The sequence below is a fragment of the Phyllostomus hastatus genome, unplaced genomic scaffold (genome assembly GCF_019186645.2).
Source record: "Phyllostomus hastatus isolate PE091 unplaced genomic scaffold, TTU_PhHast_1.1 phas_contig_98, whole genome shotgun sequence".
In the NCBI taxonomy this organism is placed as follows: domain Eukaryota; kingdom Metazoa; phylum Chordata; class Mammalia; order Chiroptera; family Phyllostomidae; genus Phyllostomus; species Phyllostomus hastatus.
In genome coordinates this window covers 4083753-4097537 of record NW_025333999.1, presented here as the reverse complement: position 1 = coordinate 4097537, position 13785 = coordinate 4083753, and the positions used below count along the sequence as shown (strand labels likewise).

Here is a 13785-nt window from a genome sequence, read left to right as displayed (position 1 = left end):
AGAAGGAGCTTCTACTGTTTGCGGCAGCATGGATGGAACTAAAGAGCATTATGCTAAGTGAAATAGGTCAGGCAGTGAGGGACAAACACTATATGATCTTACCTTTAACTAGAACATAATCAACAAAAGAAAAAAGCAAACAAAATATAACCAGAGACTTTGAAATTAAGAACAATCTAACAATAGCCAGAGGGGAGCAGGTAGGGGACAATGGGGAGAAAGGTATTGAGGAACTACTATAAAGGACACAGGGACAAAACCAAGGGGGAGGGTGGAACCAAAGGAGGGAGGTGGGCTGAGGTGGGGGTAAGAGAGGGGAGAAAATTCAGACAACTGTAATTGAACAACAATAAAGTCATTTTTTTAAAAGAATAATCAAATTGAAAATGGAAAGATGACTTGAATGGACATTTTTCCAAAGAACATATACAAATGGGCAACAGGTATTGAATACATGGAAAGATGCTCAACATCACTAATCATCAGGGGAAAGCAAATCAAAACCACAATGAGATATCACCTCACACCTGTTAGAATGTCGCTTATCAGTGAGTAAGAGATAATTGTTTGAAAGATTGGGAGGAAAAGAGAACCGTTTGTTGTACACTCATTGGTGGGAATAAAAATGGGTATTGCCATTATGGAAAACTGTATGGAGACTTCTCAAATACGAAAGAATATGACGCAGCAATCTCACTTCTGATTATGTATCCAAAGGAAATAAAATTAACATCTCAAAGAGATACTGGCACTTCAAACTCCATTGCACAATTGTTCACAATAGCAAGAAAATATGGATAAAACATAAATGTCCACCAATGGATAAATAGAAGAAGATGTGCTACCTTTCTCTCTCTCTCTCTCTCTCTCCATTTATATATATACATATATATTATTTTTATATAATATATATTATAATATATAAATACTATATGTTATACTATATAAATATATAATATAATATATTGTTATTTATATAAATATATCTAAATATATAATATATTATTCAGTGATAAGAAGAAAATCCTGGTATTTGCAACTACATGGATGGACTTTGGAGGCATTATAATGACTGAAATATCAGATAGAAAAAGACAAAAGTGTATGACTTTCTTATATGTGGATAAAAAATCCAAACTCACATAAATAAAGAATAAATAGGTGGTTGCCCAGGGCTGATGTGGGGTAAATGGGGAGCTATAAGTCAAAGTGCACAAACTTTTGGGTAAAAGATGTTTAAGTTCTGGAAAACAAATGTATAGCAAGGTGACTCCAGTTAACAGTGCTGTATGGTATGCTTCAGATTGCTAAGGAAGCATATCTTAAAAGTTCTCATCACAAAAGATAGCTATATAAGGCGCATTTTGTGTTAACTAACCTTATGTGGTAATAATTTTGCTATATATACATACATCAAGTCATTATGTTATACACCTTAAAATTACAATTATGTTTCAATAAAGATCAAAAAATTTTAATCTGATGCAAGGGGTGAGAATGTACAGTCCACCTAAGACAATTTGGGAGTGAAAAATTAATGGTGAAAAAATAAATTAAATTCTATCTAGGGAAAATAGATACACAGCATTTCATGTGTCCTTTGACAACAAACATTTATACATTATGCAGGGTGGGGCAAAAGTAAGTTTACAGTTGTTAAAATGGAAAATAATACAATAATTAATAGATCATAACACAAGAATAAACGCTGTGTTTTGCACACTCACAACTGTAAACCTACTTTTGCCCCACCTTCTTCTATGCTTTAGACTTGCAACAAGGAAGATAAGAAGAGTTGGTAGAATAATCTGATTCACCAAGAAATGGCAGATTTGCACATATTCCCAAGAGTGGAACAGAGGACATAATAAAATAGCTTGAAGAGTCCACAAATTCTTACTGTGACCATCTGGGGCCAATGTGAGGGATTTAGAGGTTGTATCCAGGAATACAACACAGCATAGACGGTGGCCTCTCATTCACTGTGTTTCCTGTAAGGGGTGCTGGGAAGAGATCCTCCTTCAAAATCACAAGTCTCTGTCTCCCAGGAGTAGGGTCATCCTGGACTCACTTCCTGTCCCTACAGATACTCTGGTGTCACATTGAGCTTCATAAATACAGAATTTGGACTTACCCACAGTAGCTGCTATAGACTGAGCATCTGCTCTGTGCCAGGTAAGTTCCCATGAGCTTTAGAAAATTACTAACTTGTCACACCAAACCTTCAAATGGAAGTTCTCTAGTTTATAAGTGAATAAAGACTTCAGAAAAGAAGCTCATTTTCTGTCAAGGGAGAAATATTCAAAAACACCTGGAAACTTGTGTACATGGAAGCTGCACATTTGACCCCCTAAGGTCAGACCTGAGGTGGGTGGGAGGATTCTTGGAGGAGAAGGCCTCAAAATACCTGCACCTGACTCTGACACTGATGACGGCCTTCAAAATCCAAAGAATTGTTACAGACCAAGATGGGCAACATCAATAACTGGGAGCTAATTACAAATGCAGAATCTCTGGACCACCCTAGACCTGCCTGATCAGAATCCACATTTGAAAAAGGTCCCCAAGTGACTCATATGCACATTAATGTTGAAGAAGTTCTGGTATAAAACAGTGTTTCTCAACCTCCCCACTGCTGATATATTTACTGAGTCATTCCTTGTGTGAGGGCTGTCCGGGACATGGCAGCATGTTGAACTACATCCCTGGCCTTAATCCCCTAGATGCCAGTAGCACTTCCCTAGATAAGACAATCAAAAATCTCCAGATATTTGCAAGTTTTCTCTGAATGCAAAATCATTTGTGATTGAGAGCCACTGGCCTAGAGCATGAGAACTAGAAATATCTTCTTGCATTCTCATCAAAGCTCATCCCTTATTCAGTTCATACTATGAAGTCAGTGATGTAACCCTTAAAAGTCACATTTCTGACCTGGCTGCTGTGGTTCAGTAGGCTGGGCATCATTCCACAAACTAAAAGATTACTGGTTCCATTCCCAGTCAGGGCACAAGCCTGGGCTGGGGGCCAGTTTCCAGTAGGGGACAGGCAAGAGGCAACCATACATTAATGTTTTCTTCCCTCACTTTTTCCTTCCCTTCCCCTCTCTCTAAAATATAAATAAGTAAAAAAAAAAGTTTTTTAAACAGTCTCATTTCTGAAAATGTAGAATCAGGCTTCTAATCATATGGTTATCCTAGCATGGGCTTTTACAAAAATAGGTGAGATGACTTACCTAGGATTCTAATCTCTGTCCATGGTGCATTACATCCAAATATATCTTATGTTTTAGAATGAAGGAAAATGCAAGCTTCTAACTTGTGTTAAAAGCATAAAATTCCTAACTGATTTATCAAAACCATTATGAGGCCAAGGATCATGGTACCCATGGTTTTATACCAAGGGAATGCTGCTCTCTTCATAGTAGAAAAGGGAATAGAATTTTCTATAGACACCAGGAGATGTTCCCTCAAAAGCAATGCTTTCAAGGCCCAAGGAAACAAAACAAGACAAGTTCTCAGTCTTAGATGTGGAGAAGGCTTTATTTAACTCGGGGCTGTGAAAAGTTTCAATGTTCAACTCTGGAAGTCAGGAGAGTTCAGGGAGGAATAATAAAAACTGGATGCACCTGACTTCTAAACTGGTCTCTTGGGAACTGTGAATCAGCAGGGAAATTTCCATTCTGTCCAGATAAGTTCTCATGGGGAAATGCATTCAGGCCTTGGAGCAACCATGGGAAATGTGTCTAATAATTAGACACAGAGAGCAGATACAGCAAATAAACAAAGCTGTATGTATCTCTTCTGCCACAGTTCCTGAGTTTGTTCAACCTTGAGCTAGTCAGGTGGGGAGGAGTGATTTTTGCATTTGGAGACCTAAGCTCTGCTCAGAGACTACTGCTTTACTCCTTCCTGCTGTCTTGTCTGGAGACAGAGCTCCAGTCTCCATCATCAGCCATCCACGGAGCAATTCATACTTTCACTCAGAGACCTTCTTCTCAGAGACACATCCAGGTGAGTCTCTGAGCCCAGTAGATACTGAAGGAAAGTGAAGAGACTGTAATGTGACTACTTCCACCTGAGGTCACCTGACAGCCTAGTCACCTTATCCCGGAGCTGAGGGATCACTGTATTTGTTTGCTTGGTTAACTAATTAATTGATAAGCACTTTATTTCATATGCTAAAAAAGAGAAGTATTGCTTGAACTCACTTACACAAGGATTATTGTTCACAATTAGTTGACAGAATAAAAGTCCAGTTGGCCTTGATGAGCAAGTCTCAGTTGGTTGGGCAATGTTCTACAAAGCCAGCATGACTCCAGTCAGGGCACTTGCCTGGGATGCAAGCCAAGTCCCCAGTTAGGGTGCATGTGAGAGACACCTGATGGATATTTCTCTTTCACATCAGTGTTTCTCTCCCTTCCCATCTCTCTAAAATCAAAAACTGAAAAAAAATTGAAGTCTACATCAGACAAATAACTCACTTGCCTCCATTTCATTTATCTCTTTCTCTGGAGATTTCTCCTGTTTTTTCATCTGGGCCTGTTTCTTTTCCCCCCCATTTTGGCTGCCTCTCTGTGTTTGCTTATGCATATTAGGTAGACCTGCTATGACTCCCAGTCTTGGCAGAGGGGTCTTATGTAGTAGGTGTCTTGTGGAACCCCGTGGGGCAGTCTCCTTGATCACCAGAGCTGTGGGCACCAGCAATGTCCTTTGTCTGGGTCATGTGTGCCCTCCTGTAGTAATTGATTGATTGATATTGGCCCATTTCTGCATGGGTTTGACCAACAAGCTGGCTGACTGTGAGGATCAACCCCAACCATACTGCATGAGCTGCTGTGCAGGTGCTGACCACATCAAGTAGAATTCATCTCAGCAGGGTCTGGTGCCTGCCAAGGAACCCCTTTGGATGTGCTGCTTGGGAAGCTAACTGAATCTTGCACTGATGTTCTTTGAAGCTGGCCACTGGGTATGTTGGTTTGGGGTCTCTTGGAGGGACTCTGGTGTGAATCAATGTCAGCTGCTGCCTATGACTGGCCCCAGACAATGTGTTTAGAACTACAAAGACATCCACAATTTGTGGGTGCTTCTGCTGGGCCTGAGTGTGACAAAGGCTGCCTTTTGCCAGCACCAAGTCCAGGGTATGTGAGCTACACACCTCAGGCATCCTAAGATCTGCCTCTGCCTACCAACTGCCTACTAGGCTCAGTCACTGAAAGAGCCTCTGGTGGTGTTTGAGTTGCACAAGGTCGGTCCTCCTTGAGCCACAAGACAGAGGCGATGGGGTTCACCAGATTAATATAGGTTAAAACTCAGTGCCAGTGCTGGGTCTCTAGCCACTCAGCAAATGTCCAGGGCGTACCAAGTCTACCTGCCATCCACTGGGCATTCTTGCACACCTTTGTGGTGGGGTGTGGTCACAGGGAGTCATCAGAGTGAGGCCAGCAGTGTGTATCAGGCCCAAACAGACCAAGAGTGGCCATGTGAACCCAGGGCTCTGCACCAGTCAGGCATATGAAGGGAAAATGGCCCCTGTCCTAGACCCCAACAGGGTGGAGCCTTGGGGAGCACAGAAAGTGGGGATAGGGAACCTCCCTTGAGGGGAGGCACTAGTCAGGTTTACAGCAAAGTAGGGACACTGGGCACATCCCAGAGCAACACAACTCAGTCACTGACACCCCCAAGTCTGTCCATACCTCTACACCTTGACTCAGACAGCTGACTCCTCAGCAGGGTGCAAGCTCCACAGGGTGGGGCAACAGAAAGTCGAGATTTAGGGGCTATTGCCTTCACCCAGGCTGAGCCCATAGAATCACCTGCTCCCCCCAAGAAAATTAGCATCTACAGTGCAGGAGAGTTACTTAGGACAGCTGAGGTACTCTCCTGATAGCTCTAGGTGCTGTCCCCTTAGCCACAAACCTGCCTCTCCTCACTTGACTTTACTCATCTCCTCCCCTCCTTTGCCAGAGCCCCAGGTGAGTGTCTGGGAATGCGACTTTGTGTGTTGACACTTTAAGAGGGCACCTGGGTCTCTAGCAGATTCCCATCTCTCCCTGGCATTTCTCCCTGGCACACAGAATCCCAACAGGTTTTCATAGCCAGGCTTTATGTGGGCATCTCTTCCCAGCTCTGGTGCTCTGAGCTGCAGAGCCCAGCTTGGGGTTGACACCCCACTCTGCTCAGGGAGTACGTTTGCAGCTGAGATATCCCTCTGGAATCTCAGCATGGCCCATGGGAGCAGGGACAGCCCTTTCCGTGTCTTTGCCTTACTACCAGTCTTATTGTGGCTTCTTCTATGAATCCTTGGTTCTAAGACTCCTGTTAAGATAGCCTTCAATTGGTTATTCAGTCTGATTGCTCTCTTTTAGTTGTAATTCCAGTTTGTTCCTGGGAGGAGGTGAGTGTAGCTTCCACCTACTCTGCTGCCATCCTCTGAACCCACTATCTTTAATCTGGGTATATTTCCCTGTATTCTTTTTACATCCCATTTCCACATTCTTTTAAAATTCCATTTTCTAAGAATTGGTTTCTGCATAAATGCCCACCTTTGTGAAGACACAGAAGTGGACAAAGCAGATGAGGTTGCTTCTCATTTGATCTCGCATTAAGTGAGGGGTAAGTGTGTGTATGACACAAGGCCCTTGGAGGTACAGCATGTGAAGAAAGGGGACAGATTATCTGGCCTGAGGAGGATTGTATAGCAAATGGTCTGGGGACCTGGGGCCTCTTCATGTTGGACAAGGAATGAAACCAGAGCTGGGGTGTGCCTATTGAATGTGTCAAAAAACAGATCAAATCCCAGAGCCCAAGAATGACAAAGAAAAAATGCCCCAAAAGGCCCATCTCATCTACTGTTGGGCCATAGAAAATCAAGGGTGTCTGAATGAACAGGGCATAGGTGCAAGAATGGCAATTAGGTCAGGATCTGAGGGGTAGTTTCTGATGAGGCCAGTGGGGCTAGAGAGGTCCAGTACCTGTGTGGTCAGTCCCTTGAGTCCGAGGTTACTTCAGTAATCACACTGACTGCCTCTTCTTTCTGCACCTGGCACTTGCTGGGCTTCATTGCTTTTTTTTAATTGCAACTGATATTTTATATTATTTTATATTAGTTTCAGGTGTACAGCATAGTTGTTAGATATTTATATAATTTAAGAAGTGACCCCTCTAATAATTCTGTTATCCACCTGACCCCATACATAGTTATTACAATATTATTTACTATAAATGTACGTGTGTGTGTGGGTGTGTGTGTATGCTACACTTCACATCACCATGACTATTCTGTAATACCAAGCTGTACTTGTGAATCCCTTCACCAGGGACTTTCACTATGTTTTCATCTGTCCCCACAGCAGCTCTCCCATCTGGCAACCAGCTGTTTGTTCTGTGTGCCCATGAGTTTGTTTTTGTTTTGTTTCAGTTATTCATTTCTTTTGTCTTGTTTTAGATTCTACATGTAACTGAAATCACATTCTATGTGTCTAATCTGTATGATTTATTTCACTTGGCCTCATGACATCCAGGCCCATCCGGTTGTTGCGAATGGGAAGATGTCTACTTTGTTATTCCTGAGTAATATTCTAGTATGTATATATAAGGTGGAGCAAAAGTAGGTGCACAGTTGTGAATGTGCAAACCACAGAGATTAGTCTTGTATTATTATTTATTAATTACTGTATTATTTTCCATATGAACAACAGTATACCTACCTTTGGCCACCTTCTGTATAGACATAAATATAAATGTAGATGTAGATACAGATACAGATACAGATATAGATATGTGCCACATTCATTATCCATTCATCTATTAATGAGCACCCAGCAATGCCAAGTCTGGGTATATATCAGAAGAAAACAAAAACAATTCAAAAATATATGGGCACCTCTATGTTTTTTGCAGCATTATTTACAATAGTCAAGATATGAACAGATTTTTTAAATGTTTGTTTAACTACAGAGCACAACATGGCCATCCCAAAATAGAGCCCAAGGTTTTTTGTCCAAAGGAGGTATAGGACAGGAATTGCTGGGAACCATTTCCACAGTGTACAGGGCAACGATCTGGCCAACTTAGGTTGTAGCCACTCCTAGCTGAATCAGTATGGTCGAGGCTGAGAAAGACATGGAAATAATACAACAATGCTCATAGTGTGTGTGTGTGTGTGTGTGTGTGTGTGTGTGTGTGTGTGTGGTATGTGCGTGGCTTGTGCATGTGAGCAGTCCTCAAAACAGGGGGACTAGGGAGCATGTATGGCAAGGTAACTCTTACAATACAGGGGCCAAAACTCAATCAAGAGGAGGCACTGTGGAGGGGATCTGTCTCCCTCATGAGATACATTTGCAACAAGATTAATCAAGAGCAACAGGAGTGTGGACAAGGAAGTAGTCCCTGTGTCTGAGGTTGCAGCAGTAGCAGCAAGACCACATCACTCCAATGTGTCTGACACCTTGTCTCCTCCTCTTCCTCATGCTCATTCACTGCCAACGCTGGCTCCCTTTCTCAGGCTGCACATGAAAACAAATGAACAGACCAATCCCTCTGCTGACCACACACGTTCCCACATAACCTTGAATCTCTTTCCTCTCTTACTGGAGCTCTCTGCACTAATGCCATTTTGTTTGGGGTCTTGCATAAATACCCACAAAAAATTGAATACCCAATTTATTCCTTTATACCTGCTTTCCTTTCATCATACCACCTGTCACCATCTGAAATGTGATAGAGTTTTATTATTTGCTTCTATGTTCTTCCTCCATCATTGCCTTGTAGCAAATTTTGTTCCTCAGCACACAATACTCACAGCTTGGACAGTGCAGAAAACATGGTCAGAGCACAGTTTGCACTCCTAAAATATGGAGGGGGTGGCCAAATAAACTGGAATTATCTTTTTGAGTGTGGGCACCTTGTAGTGCAGGCTTCCCTGGCTAAGTAAGTGTTCTATGAACCCATCTGTATCAGTGTACCTGCTAGTGTTCTGACAGTCTGCATTTGGCTCCTATGAATCATTTTTGAAGACTCTTCCAATGCATTTGGCGAGTGCACCTGCCCACACCACACGGAGTATTCAGCAGTTTTTGACCGCAAACAGCATGACCGCCTTGCCCCACATTCCCTATTTACCCAACCTCACCTGTGAGACTTTTTTTGTTTCCCTGGATGAAAAAGGCCCTCCAGGACAGAGAAATGTACTTTGAACAATGATTAAAATAAAATTTTTAAAGTATTTTATTTATTTATTTTTAGAGAGGGAAGGGAGGGAGAAAGAGAGAGAGAGAGAGAGAAACATCATTGTGCAGTTACTGGGGGCCGTGGCCTGCAACCCAGGCATGTGCCCTGACTGGGAATCGAACCTGCAACACTTTGGTTCACAGCCCACGCTCAATCCACTGAGCTACGCCAGCCAGGAAAATAAAATTTTAAAAGAATTAAATTAAATTCAGAAAAAAGAAAGAAAGAAAGAAAAAGGCCTTCCAAGGGCAATGTTTTGGCTATGTGAAAGAAGTGAAACAAGAAACAGCAGAAGCTCTAAAAGGTATCAAAATGCATAAGCTCAATGTTTTGAGCAATGGGAAAACACTTCAATAGGTGTATTGAAACTAATGGAGGGCACTTTGAAGGTAACTAAATTTAGACGTATAAATATAAATGCACATTTTTTTATAAATAAGTCCATGGGTGTTTGGGTCACCTTGTACATGAAAAATTTCTCATTAAAACTGTAGAATACATGATTCCTTAGGGGAAAAGATGATCAGTAAAAAAGTTTCATATCAAGATGTCATGAAGAATTTCCTGAAATGAGGCCATACTTATAGACAATAAATTGTAGTTTTCCAACTTTTTTGTGAATTAGTCATGTTATTTTCCTCTCTCCTAGTAATCACCTCCACAGTATGGAACCAGGCAATCATACACAAATATCAGAATTTCTTCTCCTGGGACTATCAGAGGAACCAGAACTGCAGCTCATCCTATTTGGGTTGTTCCTCTGCATGTACCTGACCACTATGTTGGGAAACCTACTCATCATTCTGGCTGTCAGCTCAGACACCCACCTTCACACACCCATGTACTTCTTCCTCTCCAACCTGTCCTTGACTGACATCTGCTTCACCTCCACCACCATCCCGAAGATGCTGGTGAACATCCAGACACAGAGCAAAGCCATCACCTATCCAGGCTGCATCACTCAGATGTATTTTTTCATACTCTTTGCGGTATTGGACATACTTCTCCTGACCGTGATGGCCTATGACAGGTATGTGGCCATCTGCCACCCCCTGCACTACACAGTCATCATGAACCCCCAGCACTGTGGACTGCTGGTCCTGGTGTCCTGGATCACGAGTTCCCTGTATTCCTTGTTGCAAACCTCAATGATATTACAATTATCCTTCTGTGCAGATTTGGAAATCCCTCACTTTTTCTGTGAACTTAATCAGATGATCCAACTCGCCTGCTCTGACACCTTTCTTGAAAACATCATGATGTATTTTGGAGTTGGGATGCTGGGTGGTGGTCCCTTTGCTGGGATCCTTTACTCTTACTCTAAGATAGTGTCCTCCATACGAGCAATCCCATCAGCTCAGGGGAAGTATAAAGCATTTTCCACCTGTGCATCTCACCTCTCAGTTGTCTCCTTATTTTATGGTACCAGCCTAGGCGTGTATCTCAGCTCTGCTGGTTCCCATCACTCCCAGTCAAGTGCAACAGCCTCAGTGATGTACACTGTGGTCACACCCATGCTGAACCCCTTCATCTACAGCCTCAGGAACAGAGACATAAAGAGGGCTCTGAGATTAGTTGGGATGGCAGCTATGAAAGAACCAATTGTCTTTGGGCTAAGGAAGTGCCTGTGATTGCAGGGCTCAAAGCCTCGGAGCCAGATGTTGTGACTCTTAGATCAGGTTGTGGTTTTAAAAGTTGCTGCTTTTTTTTTATTTGCTGGAATTCCCACTTGTTTGTTTCAACTTCTCCATGCAGTTTAACTGGCCACATATTTGAGCTTTCTGCTCTGTCATACAGTTAGTTTCTCCCTGAGTTTTGTTTCTACCTTTACAGTTTTGCAAACTTAATCAGAAATACCTAAAATTCCAGTTTATTTCATGTGCAACAGGGGTTTAAGAAAAACTTCTTCTCCAATGATGTACATCACTGCATGTAACTTGTTCTTATTTTATGCACCAAATAGTCCCAAGTGGTATTACTCAGGTGGACAAAACTGAGCTTGGCTACACACACCATTCACATAACTTCATTCCAAGAAATCTAAAACCACTGTTTTCACTTTTGTGTCCCTCTTTCTTTGTACATAGCTACCTTAACTGCTCTTCCTGAGGATGCAGACTTGAGCATTGTGTTGTTTAAGTCTCAGCCTATTGATAGTGGTGCTATAGGCTAGGAAGGCCTGGGGCACTGGCTGGGTCCTACTGCTCACTATTCAGACTACAGTAGTGGCTGGACTGGTCCTTGTGGTCCTGATAATAATTGCTACAACCATCAGGATACTAGGAAAACACAAGGGTCATTACTCACACAGCTCTCAGGAACCACACAGTAGGTCATTGGGAGAAAGTGAGAGAATGTACTGGAGCTCTGTCTTTGCTGGGGTCCAAGGGCAGGATGGCTAGTGTTTTGCAGATTCAGCCTTTATTGGTGAATTTAAAACATAAGAGTGGAAATTCAAGCAGGGGTAGAAAAGCGAGATCACTCAAGAGGTAGTTCTTTAGGCTACACAGGGTTTTCTAAAAGGGGAACTTCATGGTGGGAACAACTGGGGTGCTTGTCCAGTAGCTGTAACATATAACCAGCAATAGGAGATTTGACATGGTTATCTTTGATATGTTGCCTCATAACTCAAAAGCATAATGTCAATCCCTTACATTGTAAACATGTTTCTCTGTTTTCACCTTCTCCCCTGGTTTTATTTTTAAATATATTTTGATTATGCTACTACAGCTCTCCCACGTCCGCCCCTTTATTCACCTCCACCCTGCACACCCTCTCCCACCCACATTCCCCCCCTTTAGTTCATGTCCATGTGTTATAAGTTCTTTAGCTTTTACATTTCACCTTCTATTCCTGCCCTCCCACTGTCTGTTTTCTACCTACCATCTATGCTACTTATTCTCTGTACCTTTTTCCCCTCTCTCCTCCTCCTACCCCCTGTTGATAACCCTCGATGTGATCTCTATTTCTGTTGTTCTGTTTCTCTTCTAGTTGTTTGCTTAGTTTGCTTTTGTTTTTGTTTTAGGTGTGGTTGTTAATAATTGTGAGCTTGCTGTCATTTTACTATACATGTTTTTTATCTTCTTTTTCTTAGATAAATCCCTTTAACATTTCACATAATAAGGGCTTGGTGACGATGAACTCCTTTAACTTGACCTTATCTGAGAAGCACTTGATCTGCCCTTCCATTCTAAATGAAAGCTTTGCTGGATAGAGCAATCTAGGATGTAGGTCCTTGCCTTACATGACTTGGAATACTTCTTTCCAGCCCCTTCTTGCCTGCAAGGTCTCTTTTGAGAAATCAGCTGACAGTCTGATGGGAACTCCTTTGTAGGTAACTTCCTCCTTATCTCTTGCTGCTTCCAGGATTCTCTCCTTCATTTTTACCTTGGCTAATGTAATCATGATGTGCCTTGGTGTGTTCCTCCTTGGATCCATCTTCTTTGGGACTCTGAGCTTCCTGGACTTCCTGAAAGTCTATATCCTTTGCCAGAATGGGAAGTTCTCCTTTATTGTTTGTTCAAATAACTTTCCCACTTGATGCTCTTCCTCTTCCCCTTCTAGTACCCCTATAATTCAGATGTTTGGATGTTTCAGGATGTCCTGGAGGTTCCTAAGCCTCTCCTCATTTTTTTTGAATTCTTGTTTCTTCATTCTTTTCTGTTTGGTTGTTTCTTTCTTCCTTGTGGTTCACTTCATTCATTTGAGTCTGAGTTTTCTTCCCATCACTATTGGTTCCCTGTGCATTTTACTTAGCGTAGCCTTCCTTTTTTCATCTAATTTGCAAACAAATTTCACCAATTCTGTCAGTATCCTGATCACCAGTGCTTTGAACTGTGCATCTGATAGGTTGGCTACCTCTTGGTCACTTAGTTGTATTTGCACTGGAGCTTTGATCTGTTCTTCTGTTTGGACCATGTTTTTTGGGTGTGGTTTTTTTTTTGTCTTGTCACACATGTTATGTATGGGAGCGGAGCCTTGGGTGTTCACTAGGGCGGGGCAACCCAGATGCTGGGTTATGACTCTGTATGTGGGCGTGGGGTCTGAGAGGGAACAATGGCACTTGCTCTGCTCTCTGTAGGATTTCAGTCCCTTCTGCCACTTCCCCCAAGCAAACTGGGCCTTTCTGGTGCTAATTCCCATGTGGTGGGCTTGTGGATGTTCTAGGATCCTGTGGGTCTCTCCAACAAACTCTCCTGTGAGGCTGGGAGTCATTCCCTGAGCCTCAACCCCCACAGGTGTTTTCAATCAGTGTCTCGAAGCTCTATTTCCAGGCACTGAGACCTTGGGTTGTTGTCTGTCTCGCTTCCCAATTTCACCTGGTTTATCTGCTCACAAATGTGGGATCACCCGGTGTCAGCCAGCTGCCTTGTGCACAGTGCCTCTCTTCACAGTCGCCACCTTGCTGGGTCTGCCTGTTGCCACCCTGTGCCCAGGGTCTGCCAGCCACCGCCTGCATTCCCAAGGTCCACCGGCTGTGATCTTGTGCACCCGGGCTGCCTTACGTACCTGGTGCAACCGTTTTTTGTTCTATGACCCCTGTTCCCCTGGCTGTCCA

At 42.7% G+C, this 13785-nt stretch overlaps 1 protein-coding gene across 1 annotated transcript; it reads left to right on the top strand.

Annotated features, from left to right (window-relative positions):
- Window positions 1-9991: 9991 nt before the first annotated feature.
- On the top strand, window positions 9992-10858 carry LOC123828551 (olfactory receptor 7A17-like). The gene is made up of 2 exons (XM_045853598.1): window positions 9992-10346; window positions 10632-10858. The coding sequence occupies exons 1-2, from the start codon at window positions 9992-9994 to the stop codon at window positions 10856-10858; spliced, it is 582 nt and encodes a 193-aa protein (XP_045709554.1).
- The last annotated feature ends 2927 nt before the right edge of the window (window positions 10859-13785 follow it).